General features: G+C 35.4%; 1 protein-coding gene across 1 annotated transcript; it reads left to right on the forward strand.

Moving 5' to 3' along the window:
- Positions 1-277: 277 nt before the first annotated feature.
- On the forward strand, positions 278-8,747 carry LOC131932463 (uncharacterized). Its single transcript, XM_059289372.1, has 4 exons — positions 278-496; positions 6,573-6,704; positions 7,000-7,125; positions 8,016-8,747. Exons 1-4 carry the CDS (start codon positions 278-280, stop codon positions 8,745-8,747), a joined length of 1,209 nt encoding a protein of 402 aa, XP_059145355.1.
- Positions 8,748-14,314: the final 5,567 nt, after the last annotated feature.

The raw sequence follows: 14,314 nt of genomic DNA on the forward strand, positions 1-14,314 counted from the left end.
CCAAATTGTATCAGATTTCGTATTACATTTCGTTTTCCTTAGATTCATAAGACAATTTTCTTATAAAATTGCACGTGTGTTTAAACTGTTTGAAAAGTTTTAATTGAACTCAGTGAAGTTAGATTTAAGAACTTTTTATTTCTTTAAATTTTACTTCTAATGCATAAACTGGTGGGATACTTTTTATGAAGGTACTTACAAATACAGTGACCAAGATTTCAAAATACGGAAATCACTTTCAGTGACATAAAGTAATTTCCATTTGAAGAAAATCAACATGGCGGGTGTTTCGAGTAACTCGAAAAAACATTCATTCGATATCGTTTTCGATGGAGCCTTATTATCAAGTACAAGGGCATCCCTTGTAATAGAATTAATTAATTACTTGTTATATGAAAGGCAGCAGATACCTTTACCTTTGGAACAACTTAAATCACAAATATTAAGGCCTGTCAATCAGACGTGTTCTACAAGCACAACTGCACAAGAAAAAAAGGTAGATCTAGATCTAGATCTAGGTTGATGATTGAGTCTAACAATGATAACCTAAAGTTTAGTCACCAAAGTAATAAATTGAATAATTTATGTAGGCCTAACTAATTTAAATTTCTAGTTAAGTAGCATAGATTAGGCTATGAATATATTGGCCTAGTGGACGATATTTAGAATCGATCCTTTGAATCCCAGACAGATCGTCCCCCAGCCGTGGCCTCAACCAACCGGCGGGCTCGTTGCATTGAGTTAAATATAAACTCAAAACAATAATATAAATATAAACAATCTCTTTTCGGTCAGGCCACATACCACGCACGCATAGTGCTGTGTGCGTGCCTTAGCTAGGCCAATGCCGCTGCCGAGAAAATCGGACAAATCGGCTTTTCCCTACCCCCTGCATGTTTAACTTTGTTTTATGCATGCTTTTATTGTGTTTATTTTAACATGTTATACATCATTCTGTTCGTAATTGAACAACCTTTTTAACTGTATAAGTTTGATTTCTTTATTATTTCAGACGTTGAAGAAATCGCCGATTTAATCGCATTTTTTACCCCCCGCGGCGACGTGCCGATTAGGGGGGAGGCTTTTTCACCTTTTTAAAAGAGGGGTGTTACTTAGAGTCTATAGACTCTTTGAGTTTTCGTACTACAACAGTGAAACTTGGTAGAAAAATAGATTAAATGTTCACGTATAACGCTCAAGGTTCTTGGGGGAAATATGTTAAATACTTTTGGAGATATCGAACGGCAAAGTTGAACTAAGTTATTTGGGCTATTAATGAACCGATTTTTAATTTGAACCTTGAGCTGTATTCCTGAAATCTCGACGTTTATTAATATGTATGATATGTCATATTAGGCCCTATAATAAGGACGTCTATAGACTTTGAAGTGGACCGAAAATCAAAACATGACGCGCCGACCGTTGTCCGACTGAACCGCTCGGCTGTGCTTCGAATCGCTGTGTTTTAAATATGACGCGCTACAATTTTTTTTATAGACGTATCGAGTTTACGTACTACAACAATCAAATTTGGCAGACGAACAGATTAAATGTAGACGTACAACGCTCAAGGTTCGTGGTCAAAATAAGTTAAATACTTCGGGAGATATCGGACCGCAAAGTTGAACTAAGTTTCCCGGTCTATTATTTGACCTATTTTACATTTGAACCTTGAGCTGTATTCCTGAAATCCCACCGATTATTTTAATGTATGACATGTATTATAACACCTCATAATAAAGCCGTCCATACATTTTAAGACGGAACGAAAATAAAAATTAACGCGTTGGCCGCCGTCCGACTGAATCGAGATCTACACATCGTGTAGCACAGCCGAGTGTGTGGTCACGTGACGCTAGGCGGTTGATCCGATTGGATGAGACTATAAACAATTTCTAAAGATAGATACGTGTGTTCCCGTATTTGACTCGTCGGGTATTGCTATTTTATATTTAAGTAGACAGGCATGTTTCATAACTTTGTTTTAAACCATTGAAACGGCAAAAAAAAAGTCGTAATAGTATTTACTATTCGTCAAAATTAATCTTCTTTAGAAATTAATCCGGATAGCTGCGACCCGACCAAACAATGCTGACGTGATTCGCGTGCCGTAACGTTTCATTATTGTGTACATTACTTTTTCGTAAAAATGGCTTTAAAAAATAAATTAAATTTTACCCCGGGCTCTTTTTTTTCGGTTGACTAAAAAATTTTAAAACCCTTAACAACGTGGAGGTTACTAGCTTGCCAAATCGACCAAAATGGGATGGGTATGGGGAGTCACTGACCATCCTACACGGTATGTAACACCGTAAGTAACATCCATAGCCTCAACCCGCCCCCACTACTCCGTGACGCGACAAGCCGAGTGACGGCGCCTTTGATGTTGTATAACACCCGTACGGTACCCGAGTGGCTCGCGGTGGTTTCATACCCCACCTCCCTCCCCCTTCACTTTGTGGAGTTGATGTTACTAACCCTCGGGCATAGATCAGGAAATCTTCCCAGACTTTTGTCTCTAAAATTACATAATATTCGTCTGACACGTTCATCGGGTTGGCCGACTAGCCTATCTAGCCTCGTGTTTACGTAATACGGCAATAAAATTCGTTGGTCAGAAAACCTGGTTAACCACGTCTGATTGAACTAAATCTAGGCAAATGGTGATAAACGCCTCCGGAAACTTAAAAAATGCCTAGCATCTACTACACACAGTCAAGCACTCAAACACGTGCTTTTTTCCCCAATGTAATAGGCCTATGGTAGTCCTACAAAATACACAAGCTTACTACTAGCATAAACATTGAGCATATATAATAAATCTATGTTATAGACCTATAACTTACACTACCTTGTACAAGCTAAAAAAAAAACAATTTTCTTCCAATGTTTATGTTATTAAAATAGTAATAATGAGCAATTTTTTTGTGTTTAAAAATATTACAAAATTGTCATAAAGCACACTGATTCTGATAAGACACATTTGTAACTAGGCTAATTCTATAGAAGAAAGTTGTATCAATGGTATGACATTTAAAGTAACAAGAAATATAAATATAATAAGATATGCCTATATTTTTGGAATAGAGTAGGCCTGTACGATTGCACATAGATTACATAACATATTTTAAGAAGTTACATCATCACAAATATACTATTGTTATAGCATCCTTCTCTTTGTATTAAAACTGTATTAGTTATCTTTTCTTTAAGTAGGCTATTCACTTAAGTTAACTGACAATGAGCAAAGAGATTTTAAAATAAATACACGGTAAATTATGAGCAAAAGGTGCGAATTACATAACCTGACCTTTATAGTTTTGTAATAATGTTCGACCAATTAAAATATCACCATTAGCTTCAGCATATACAAATGTCATATTATGGTTTAAAACACTGTTTAATTTAAAGAATGACTTCTTATCACACGGATTATCAGATGTTGTAAAAAAAAAAGAATGGGGGGTATTACATAATCCATGATATAAGTCTGTTATGTAATCAAAAGACACTTTTTAAAATAGCATCATTGGATTCGGCATACAAAAAACTACAAAATATCATAAAATGACATCAATTGGTGAAGTCTGCTTGCTTTTATACAACTTTTAGTGAAAAACTCTTAAAAATTTGGTCCATACCCTCCCAGTATTTTTCCTCTTTCAGGGTCTACCCCGGTTGTCTGAAAAAACTGCTGTTTTTTAATGACAAAAAAATTCATAACTTTTTTGTTTATGGTCAGATTTTGAAAATTCAAACTGATCTGTAATCAGATTGACAGCCCCTATCCAAATATGTAACTATTATATTGTTTTACTGAAATTAAATTTTTGCATTGGCCTAGCTAGCGTGCCTTAACAAAAAAAACTATCTCCCTTCATTTTCATTATCATTAAATTTAATTAATTAATTAATTAGTTTACTAATTTGCTAATTTATAAAATTATGTATGATGCTATAGAATTAGAAGTAGGTAAGTATAATTTTTTTACTATGTATTTGTACTAGGCCTAACTATTAAACATATTTAAGAACATCGTTGTTTCAATACCACCCTCTCCCCTTCTTGAACTAAAAGTTAAACTTTTAACCCCGTTTGTAAAGACTAGCAGTATGCTGTCAGGCGGCGGATGGGTAGGGTATATACTCATTGGAAAAAAAAAATCCACGGTGGTGCGTGTTATTGGCCTTGGGTGACATTGGCCCTTGCTGTGAGGGGGAGAGGGGTTTGTGTTATACTCGTGGTATTGGCCTATGATGACGTTGTCGGCGCAAGCGGGGAGGGGGGACTGGTATAGCCATGATGTCGAATTTAACGAGTGATGCTTGCTGGGTCTATCATACGATTGCTTGGCGATTGGAGTCTCGTCAAGCTCAGTTTGCATTATTAACAGTGAACTATTGGGATGCTGTTATGCACAAAGTAACAGCTACCGAATGTAGCACTTAAAACATCGAGTGCATCCTGCTCATTTTGAAATACAAGTTATGAGTTATGGATAGTCCAATAACTACTAATACTTGAAGGACTGCCAGAATATATGCATTGTATTATAAAATTGATCCTTAATGATATAACTAAAATGTGTATCCAAATATTTTTAGGCTAATGGGATCTGCATTTAAATAAACAAAGTCAAATACCTACCCCATTCAGTAGAAATATTAGGCTACTTTTGCGTGGTAGCACAACGACATTTTTTAGATTTCGTAATGAGTAGCCTAGTCGTGCATTAAACTAGAATAAAGGGTTGTACTCAATAGCAATGACAATAATGAAATGCAGACTTCCCCGTATTCTTCGACTAGAAATATATCTCCGTCGTTTAAATTACCCCACCCTCCACCTTTTGCCCAGTTGAATATAAAGTTACACTTTCAACCCCCTTTGTATGCGTGAACTACTGATGATCTAACTATTCTGGTGTTAAATTCCCCTCCCCTACTCCCAGCATTTAACTTTGGGGCCATACACAACATCAGAAAGGTCTTGGTCGGTGTTTTATCTCTTGCAAGTTTACTCACAACACGACTACACACTACGGTTGTATCCAGGATTAAAGCTGCGACACCTACTTAGAGTGGGATTTATTCGTTAGATCATTGTGCTTCAAATTCTGTTTCATTTTAGGATAAGAGTGATAGAATGTTGGAATTCAGTTAGTTTGTTAATTAATATATTGATCTAAATGTTGTGTACCGTCAGAAACTAAATTTGTTGACAAGACACATGTGTAGGCTAAAGAATGACCTCTAGATCGAGCCAAAGATGGCTGGTTGACAAACTGGTTTTCAAATTTCATGGTGATGCTTTTCTAAAGGATTTTATTTTGTGCTTTCTTTGGGATTATTTTGTGTGATGTGAATATTCAAAAGTAATTTGTAAGTAGTATGCTTTTCACATTCAACCAATTTAACAGTTTGCAGTCGATCTGCGGTCCGGATGATTAATTTACATTTAGCCAAACTACACACTACACGGCGCCCTAAGGCCGTTGTTTCAGCATGCCCTACTAGTCAATTATAGACAACTTTAGAATCAACACATGTAGCCAATACATCGATAATTATTTAATAATCTTAAAAAGCCATTCCTCTAGGGTTGTTATTTTCACGAAATTGTCGTTTTCCAATTTGTTGTCAAGAAACTGATATTTTTTAGTTCACCAGAACTTACGAAAACCACTCATGCGTGACCGAAATCGTCGATCGGGTGCTCTCACGTGGTTTGACACGTGTTGACATGGGCCTTTGTTTACATTGAAACATAGCTCAAAAAAGCCCTTTTTTAAACTAATTCTTCGAAATGTCCATTTCTAAAAAGGGTAATTTTCGGGCCCATTTTAAAAATGTAAAAAAAATCCGAACTACATGTAGAAAAAATGGCTTTTTCGGCCCTTTTTAGCTCCAAAAACGCTGTGTTTACGGGTCGCCAACCAAAACACGTTGAAAGCGCGCGTTTGATAGGGGTGACGGCGGATACTATGAGTAGAGTCCACCCAGCTCTGATGGGTACTTAACTCACTATCCACCTGTATGATGCCTTTAAAACAAATGAACTCTACTTCATCTGCCCTATGTGTCTTGGGGACAGATTGGAAAAAAATATGTTTATGAATCAATAAAGCGAACAATATTTTACTTACAAAACAATTTTATATTGACCTAAAAATAAATTGGTTATTCTATTGACATTATTTTTAATAATGATAGGTTTTTTATAGTTTATTACCATATGATTTTGCAGTCTCTAGGTTTGTTAATAATGCTAATATATTAAGTTTTTAGCAGGCCTAGAGCTGTGATACATTTTTAAATTGTGAGTATGTGGTTGGGAGAGGTAAAGGGTTATGAAAATTAGTGGGCTGTCTCGCTTATTTTTGAGTTGAACTATTTCAGTAAAATAATGTCATAAATTTTTTTTACCTTTTTTAATTTAGAGATCTTTCCCCATCATTAATCATTGCAACTGTTTAGTTTATAGTTATGTATCATATTGCAATGTTTGCAAGGTAAGGATTATGTAATTATGCTCATTCATGCACAAAAACATTTGTTTTTCATTATCTCAGGAGCACAAAACCCACCAAGGTACGTTCACCAAGAACCAGTCAGAGCGCAAAGCCAAATGTCTTATCAGTGATCTCACATTGATATTTGAAAACTTAAAAAAAGCATTTGAACTCTGCCCAGAGATAGAGCAGGTAAAGTTGTCTACCCTTTTATTTCATTTTTTAAAAGAAATGTATTTTTTGGGTAATTGAACTAAATTGTTTAATTTTTAAAGGGTAGGTCTTTCAATTGATGCAAGCAAGTCGATTTCAAAACAGTACATAATAGTGGGGTTAGAACTTACAGGCTAGAAAAAAAAATGACACAATTTTGGACTTAGCTCGCCAATGAAAACACAATTTTTTTAAAGGCCACGGTATCTGAATGTTGAGAAGTTTTTTATATGATTTTACACACTTAAAAATTGTTTTTGTTATACGTCAACAGGTGGTTATCATTCTAGGTGGAACACTGTTTAGCCCTAAAGAATCATTTCTTATAAACTTCCCACCGCCTTGTCCAGATGCTGATTGTCTACCCTTGCTGACCTGCAAACAGACCCTGTTCCGACAGGTAAGACAATTTATTAACCAACTAATAAAACTATTTAGCAGTTTGTATTGAGTTATTAGTTCTATATTGATTTTCTTATTACTTTACACAAGGATTTTTCTCCTTTCCTATAATTTCAGCAGCTCCTAGAAAACCTCTTGAATCTTATTTTAAAATAAAACATTAAAACTACTGAAATTCTCCCGTTATCATATTATGTCCTGAATACAAATATCTCTCTCAAAGTTAAACAGTCATTTTCAAAAAAACATTGCCCAATAAGTTACTTTTTCTGTGAATTATCATGTACATTACTGTCTCAGTTTGTCAATATGTCAGCCTGGGACTAGTACTATGTAGTTTGCTTAGATCTGAGGGGGGGTGGTATTCTAGGCTAACAGATTTATGTCAACTGATAGGCTAGCATTCAACTAAAATTCAAATTGGTGTGTTTATCACTATTCTGAGAATAACATGAGATTTAATCTTTACCTTTGTATACATGAAGGCAGCTTAACTGACAGACAACTAAAAAAATGGTATTTAAAATATACATGTACTTTATTATTAAAATGGCTCTTGCATATAGAGCTATGTATCTTATATTGTTTTCTGTGAGAGGTGTCTCAGTCTTCTTCTCCATCCATCTTTTAGCATTTTCTAAGTTTGGCAATTTTACACAAACTTCAAAATTTAAAGCCCTAATGCGCTGGGTATTGTATTTTGTTTTACATTGATTTTCTTTTAAAAAGTGCAGTCAAGAAGCTTTATACAGTGAAATAAGTGCTACAAATAAATTTATAAATTTTATGGAAAAAAAATTTGATTCAATAAATATCCTTTAACTAGCTGGGAAAAATTGTGTTGTCTCCCCTTAAATTCTATTAATTGTTATTTTTTTTTATCCCCAGATAATTGGTGAAGACATACTTGGTTGTCTGTCCAGCACTCTTTCTCCCACAAATATGATGCTTTTAGTTTCTGCCCCTAGGTCATGCCCTCTCCAGTGGTTCTTACCCCGACAGTCTTTCTCCTCCCCCAAGAGTGGGCAAGTCATGTCCTTCAACTTCCACTGCAAATATTTGGTGCCCATATGTCACGATTTGACTTTTGTGGAGGGAGAAGTGGACATCTCTGGCATCGAGTTGCTGGAATGTTCTCTCTGCGAGAAGGAAAATAAAAACGAGATGGCACCCGGCAAGAAATCGGAGGAAGGATCGGAGGCGAGCTGCATTGAGGACAAAGACTTCACAGTTGCTTCGCTGCTTAAGAAGCACTGCTCCCTGGAGATGGATGTATCCTCCGAGGCCTCGCCAACGCAGGATATATCCGTGGGGGCGTCGCCGTGCGTTAACATGCCCAGGTTCTGCGCTCACCAAAGACTGAATTACATTTACAGCCACCGGAAGAAGAAAAACGGCAACGGCTTCCTTCACTGGTCCCCGTTACAATCTCACATCAATCATGGCAAAACAATACTGAACCTGATGACAGCCAGTCCTGTGCTGAATATGGGAGCTAACTCCCCTTCACTCCCAGGCCCGGCTGCTGATAAAGACCTTCTCTGGTATCAAAGTCCACTTGTCATCAAAGGGTATAAAGAAACCAGCTTTGCACAGAACAACTTTAGTGCGCTATCATAGTACTGAGTTAGGTTTAGTGTTAGGTTGAGTGTTATTATCATGAGTGTTATATATATATATATATATATATATATATATATATATATATATATATATATATATATATATATATATACTCTAGAATAAGAAAACGCAATGCCATTTAAAATATTTAGGTACGTCTTTCAGTTTTATAGAGATGCATTTTTACTATAAAAATTGCCTGTTATGTACCAGTTTGGCTGTTGAAAAATTGTACATACATTCTGATTTATGAAAGGCATGAGAGTATTAGAATATTTTTCTAATTATGTTTTATATATATTTAATCAAAAATTCTAATTAGCTAAGTGCCATTTTTTTGTATTAATTAAAATCAACTTCCAGGTTGAGACAGTAATTTAGTTTGATAAATTTCATGTCCATATAAAACAGTGATAGGTTCCTTTGGTCTAGATTTATCTTCAAAGTAGTTACAGTATTTAAAATGTTTTTTAGAAACATTAGTGTTTTAAAAAACAATTTAAGAATTAAGTCTTTGTAAGAAAAGTACAATACATATTCTAGTTAGTTAAATTGACATTGTTGTTTGTAATTTAAATATCTAAGAAAAATTGTTTTACTCTCAATTTTAAAATTTTTTTTTTATATATTTTTGGCTTAGTACACTTGTAGGTGTATTCGTGTCTCAATCTATAACAGAAACCTTCAGTGAAATATTGAATATGATGTCATGTGTACTTTTATTGTGAATGTTTCTTAAAACTTGCCTCACTAACTTCACTTAATCAAGCTTGTTTTACATTTATAAAGAGAATATTTATATACAAAAGTAACATTTGAGTATAATGAAATAGATTGTCTGTGTGGTACTTTATTTATGTATAGAACAGTGTGATCTCTTAGTACACAGTCACTGGTCTGTTTGTCCACACTGGTGTAGTGGGTATCTGACTTAAGTCATAAAACATTACAGGTCACAGCATGAACTCTACTTGTGATTTGCAGTACTGTTGAATTTGACAAAATGAAATCATGATTTGCTATGTGCTAATATTTTTTAAATAATTAAATCAAGTGTACTTAACGTATTGCTCAACTAGACAAATGTGAAATGCACTGCCATATTTATTTGTTGTGCTAGTTACAAGCATCGGTGTTGTGTTTGAGTATGATCAGTGGTTTGATGATACTCTTGGCTGTAGAGAATTTAGTTCATCCGTCCATGTGAAAGATTTGAATGATCATGGTCTGATGATACTCTTGGCTATTGAGAATTAGTTCATCCATCCATGTGAAAAGTTTGAATGATAGGTGGTCTTGAAATCTGAACCTAAATTTCTTGGCTGTAGATAATTAGTTTATCAATCCATGTGAAAAGTTTGAATGATCGGTGGTCTTGCAATCTGAACCAAAATTTCTTGGCTGCAGAGAATTAGTTTGTCCATCCATGTGAAAGGTCTGAATGATCAGTGGTCTTGAAATCTGAACCAAAATTTCTTGGCTGTAGAGAATTAGTTTATCCATCCATGTGGAAGAAAGTTTATTGTATGTGTAAACCTACCTTGCCTGATGATAAAAGATGCAATTGTATGGTGATACTAGACCAAGTTCATTGATGCTGACTGGTGTCATTGTTATATTATGATAAGCTTTTAATGTTATTTAATTCATTCATGTTGTTGTGTATACATAAAATTTTATAGATGCTAAACATACCAGTAAACATAGGTTTTTATCATCTCTAGTTGAGTTTTGTGTTTTCATGTGTAATGTTGCCATATTTCAGCAAAGGCCCTTTAATTTATAATTGAAAACAATACCATGATAATAGGTAATGCAAATAACTTTATTTGGGAATAAGGTAATCTTTGCAATTTGCTGCTGTATAGAAAGATATCAAAATAAAGTTATATGTAATATGTTGAAAATGAATTACAAGTTAAGAAAATTGGCATCTCTCCAGGGTTTTCTGTGTACCACTTATTTCAGTTTGTAAGTTGTTTTGGGTTTTACGGGAAGCATATTAAAATAACTCAATCTGTAGGCACTTTTTGACAAACCCATTAAATAAACTTTGTTTTTGCTTAAAAATTTGTCAAGCAGTTGTATTATCCTGGGTAAGGCTGCATTCTATACCCTCTTACTTTTATTTAAATGGCCTCTGTGTATAACAATCTTAATCTGGGCACAGAATTTCTAAATTGGCTTCAAATAATATACACATGTGTATGTATCTACTATAAAACATTCTATCTACATAATTCAAGGGTATAGAGGACAAATGCAGTATGTCCACAAAAAAAAACAATCTTGAGAAAAATGAGTTTCTAAATCTCATTTCAATACTGAAATAGTGCTAAATATGTTTAAACATGCATAAAATATTTGCATTCCACATGAGTGTTCTTGTAGCTTGTATTATTTACAATATAAGTATAAATGTACATCAATTTCACACAAAAAAAAGGACACTGCATTTGTCATCTATACCCTTGAAATATTCAATTATAAAACATTCTACAATTCTTGTACATAACAAAAACCTAATGCGTTGGTGATTGACTAAGACAACTTATGGGAAAATATGAGTAAACACGATGAAAATTAAAATCAAACTGCTTTTGTTAGAGCCTACTTTAAAAAAAAAATAGAATAGTTTAAGCGAAGTCAACCATTATGAACGATAACCCAGAAATGCAATCTGTTTTAATTTTTCAGAGTTACCGTTACTTATGTCTTCTTACTGCTGGGTCTTGATAAAGAATCCTTCAGAGACTCGAGTTGTTATAGGCAAAGATTTCGATATCTTTTTGTCTCCGAGCCTCTCTTAAAACAATCGACGGTCACCACACACGGGGTTGGCGTGGTCGAGTCGGTAAAGCTCATGGTTGCTAAACCGAAATGTCTCGAGTTCGAACCCTCGGGCAGATTAGGCTCGTTATCTGGGGACAGCCACTCCTCTCGGAGAAGGTTGTTCTTGTAGTTTGTTCTTGGTTGGACATTTGCTATGGAAGCAAATCCAAAAAGAAAAGCAAATCTGAAATCGGAGTCAATGGCGCATAACAAGTTGACACGTATACCTAATTAGAATCCCTTCCAACACTAAAATCACACACTGTACACAATACTACAGGTTTGGGTAACTGATCTAACTTTTTTGCAGATGAGTTATTGTACACATGAACTGATTGATGAAAAAAGATGAAAAAAAAGAAGCATCACATCCATGTTGTTGTTCTTTTGTTAATTACCTCTCTGCATCAGCTCGCCAGAAATCGTGTGTAGCAAATTGGCTTTTTACATTCTAAACATGGCGCAGTGTTTACCATCACGGTGGTAGATTAAGCTCAGTGCGAAGGTCGGGGCGGCCCTTCTGAGTTAGGCAGAGGCGGGGGGGGGGGGGTGCGGGCCGCAACGGGTGACACAAGTTAGGGGGTTGACACCAAAGCAAACAAATTGCAAAATGTACAGTAGAAAAATGCTCTTTTTTTGCCAGTTCCTTTAATAATAAAACTTAAATAGTCTTTTAGGTACAAATCGGCAATTGTTAATTGCGTTCTTGTCACGACAATAAACACTTTTCCGGCTGCATAGTTAAAAGTGTGTTTCTACATATGAATATGCTCTTATTTTTATTTCCTGCTTTAACTAAATTTTAATTTATACATTTATAACATTCACCATATTATTTTTATCTTTAAATTCTCCATATATCGCTAAAACTACTAATCAAATCACCTAAAAATGTCGCGGACAGAGAGAGAGAGAGAGAGAGAGAGAGAGAGAGAAGTGCGCACATGGGATTTTATAAATTAGGAAGTTAACTAGTAAGCTAATCCTTAATACTTAATAAGTATTTTTTTTTTTGCGAAGGGAAGTAATCTTTCAGTGAAGATTAATTGCGCCCAAAATCAACTTTTCTTTGATTGTAATTAAAATAGAGTCTCTCTAAATTGCTTATTGATATTTTTCTTTTGTACTTATATATATATGTTATCATTATTTGCAAACATTAAAAACATACTTTTTTAATGCACTAATAAATAGACCGTAAATTAAAACTAAACACTTTAAACTCCTTTTAACGTTTTCTATATAATAAAAATATTCATCGTATTATTACGTTACTCAAAATTCCCCGAATGTTCGTTGCATATTGCTGGTCAGTTTTTTAACAGTTGGATTGTTCAAGAATTTTAAACTTTATTACCGTTTTACATAAGAACAAGATGGTCCAGTGTCGTAGCCAGGAATTGGTCATGGGAGTGGTTCAAACATTGCTCCATAAGTATAAAATCATATATATATATATATATATATATATATATATATATATATATATATATATATATATATATATATATATATATATATATATATATGTATATATATATATATATATATATATAGGGGTGTGAGTCTATGGGAGGAGCTATAACCCCCCCTAACCCCCCCCCCCCCTTGCCTACGCCACTCAAATGGTTGCCGTAGCAAGTGTTTGTAAATAGTGCTCCGTATATTTAAAATGTTCATGTGTTATTTGCGACAATATTGTGTTGTTTTTTTAATATGAATCTTAATGACAGTGATTGAATACAGAAATGCTTGTTTCGGTACAAATTACATTCCTCCAAGGCCGTTGGCTAACCACGGTTACAAATGCTGAGTTTCAAACTCAATTGGCCAAAATAATAGACTGCCAGGAGACTGAGTTCAAAAGGGTCTACACCTATGGAGAAGTGACTGTCTGGTATGCCACACTGGGTTCAAGAAAAATTTACGAGAGTCTTATGCTCACTGAATTCTACGAACCAAAGACACTTGCCGATGATTGAAAGAACACAGAGGCGGATAAGACTAAGCGTCCCTCATGCAGATAAAAAGAATTGTGTTAAAGATACACTGCGATGCGTTACCCCTCACATTAGGGCTTATGTGAAGAGGGGACCACCCCAAACATCAAGACCTAGGGACAGTAGCGTAGCCAGGATCGTCTCATGGGGGGGGGGGGGGGTTCAAATTTTTACCCGGGGACAAACTTTCGATCTGCACCCCCCCCCCTCAAACTTTTGATTTGAAACCCCCTCAAACTTTCGATTTGCACCCCCCCCCTCAAACTTTGATTTGGATCCCCTCCAAACTTACGATTTACACCCCCCCCCCTCATACTTTATATATCTACCGAGGGGTCTATGGGGGGTATGACCCCCCTCTAACCCCCCTGCCTACGCCACTGCCTAGGGAACAACTGTAAATTTATAATTAAGACCAAAATGGACAAAGAAAAATACCTCACTTTATAAGATTTAAAGATGCTGAAGGGGCGGCACAGGTGGCAGTGATCCACCTCTCAGAGAGAAGGATGTTGTGCCCCAACTGTAAAACAGATAGGCACTACCCCACCATGTTTAACCAACTGTACGCCCGATTCATGGACGGGATTCAAAAGAAAGACGGGAAATATAATGTAACAAAGCCTTGGGGGGGGGGGGGGGGGCAAGAAAAGGCAGCTCAAAGACAACGACTACAAAACGACAAGAGAAGTTTGGAAAGTTGGGACGAAGACGATATCACTGAACTGAAAG

The sequence above is a fragment of the Physella acuta genome, unplaced genomic scaffold (assembly GCF_028476545.2).
Source record: "Physella acuta isolate Inbredline_101_S28 unplaced genomic scaffold, ASM2847654v3 ptg002183l, whole genome shotgun sequence".
Taxonomy (NCBI): Eukaryota; Metazoa; Mollusca; class Gastropoda; family Physidae; genus Physella; species Physella acuta.

Excerpts from the sequence above, each read along its gene's own strand:
- LOC131932463 (XM_059289372.1), top strand. The coding sequence starts at position 278 with ATGGCGGGTGTTTCGAGTAACTCGAAAAAACATTCATTCGATATCGTT. Across the intron at positions 497-6,572 it reads CAACTGCACAAGAAAAAAAG|GAGCACAAAACCCACCAAGG; the intron begins GTAGATCTAGAT and ends TCATTATCTCAG. Across the intron at positions 6,705-6,999 it reads TCTGCCCAGAGATAGAGCAG|GTGGTTATCATTCTAGGTGG; the intron begins GTAAAGTTGTCT and ends ATACGTCAACAG.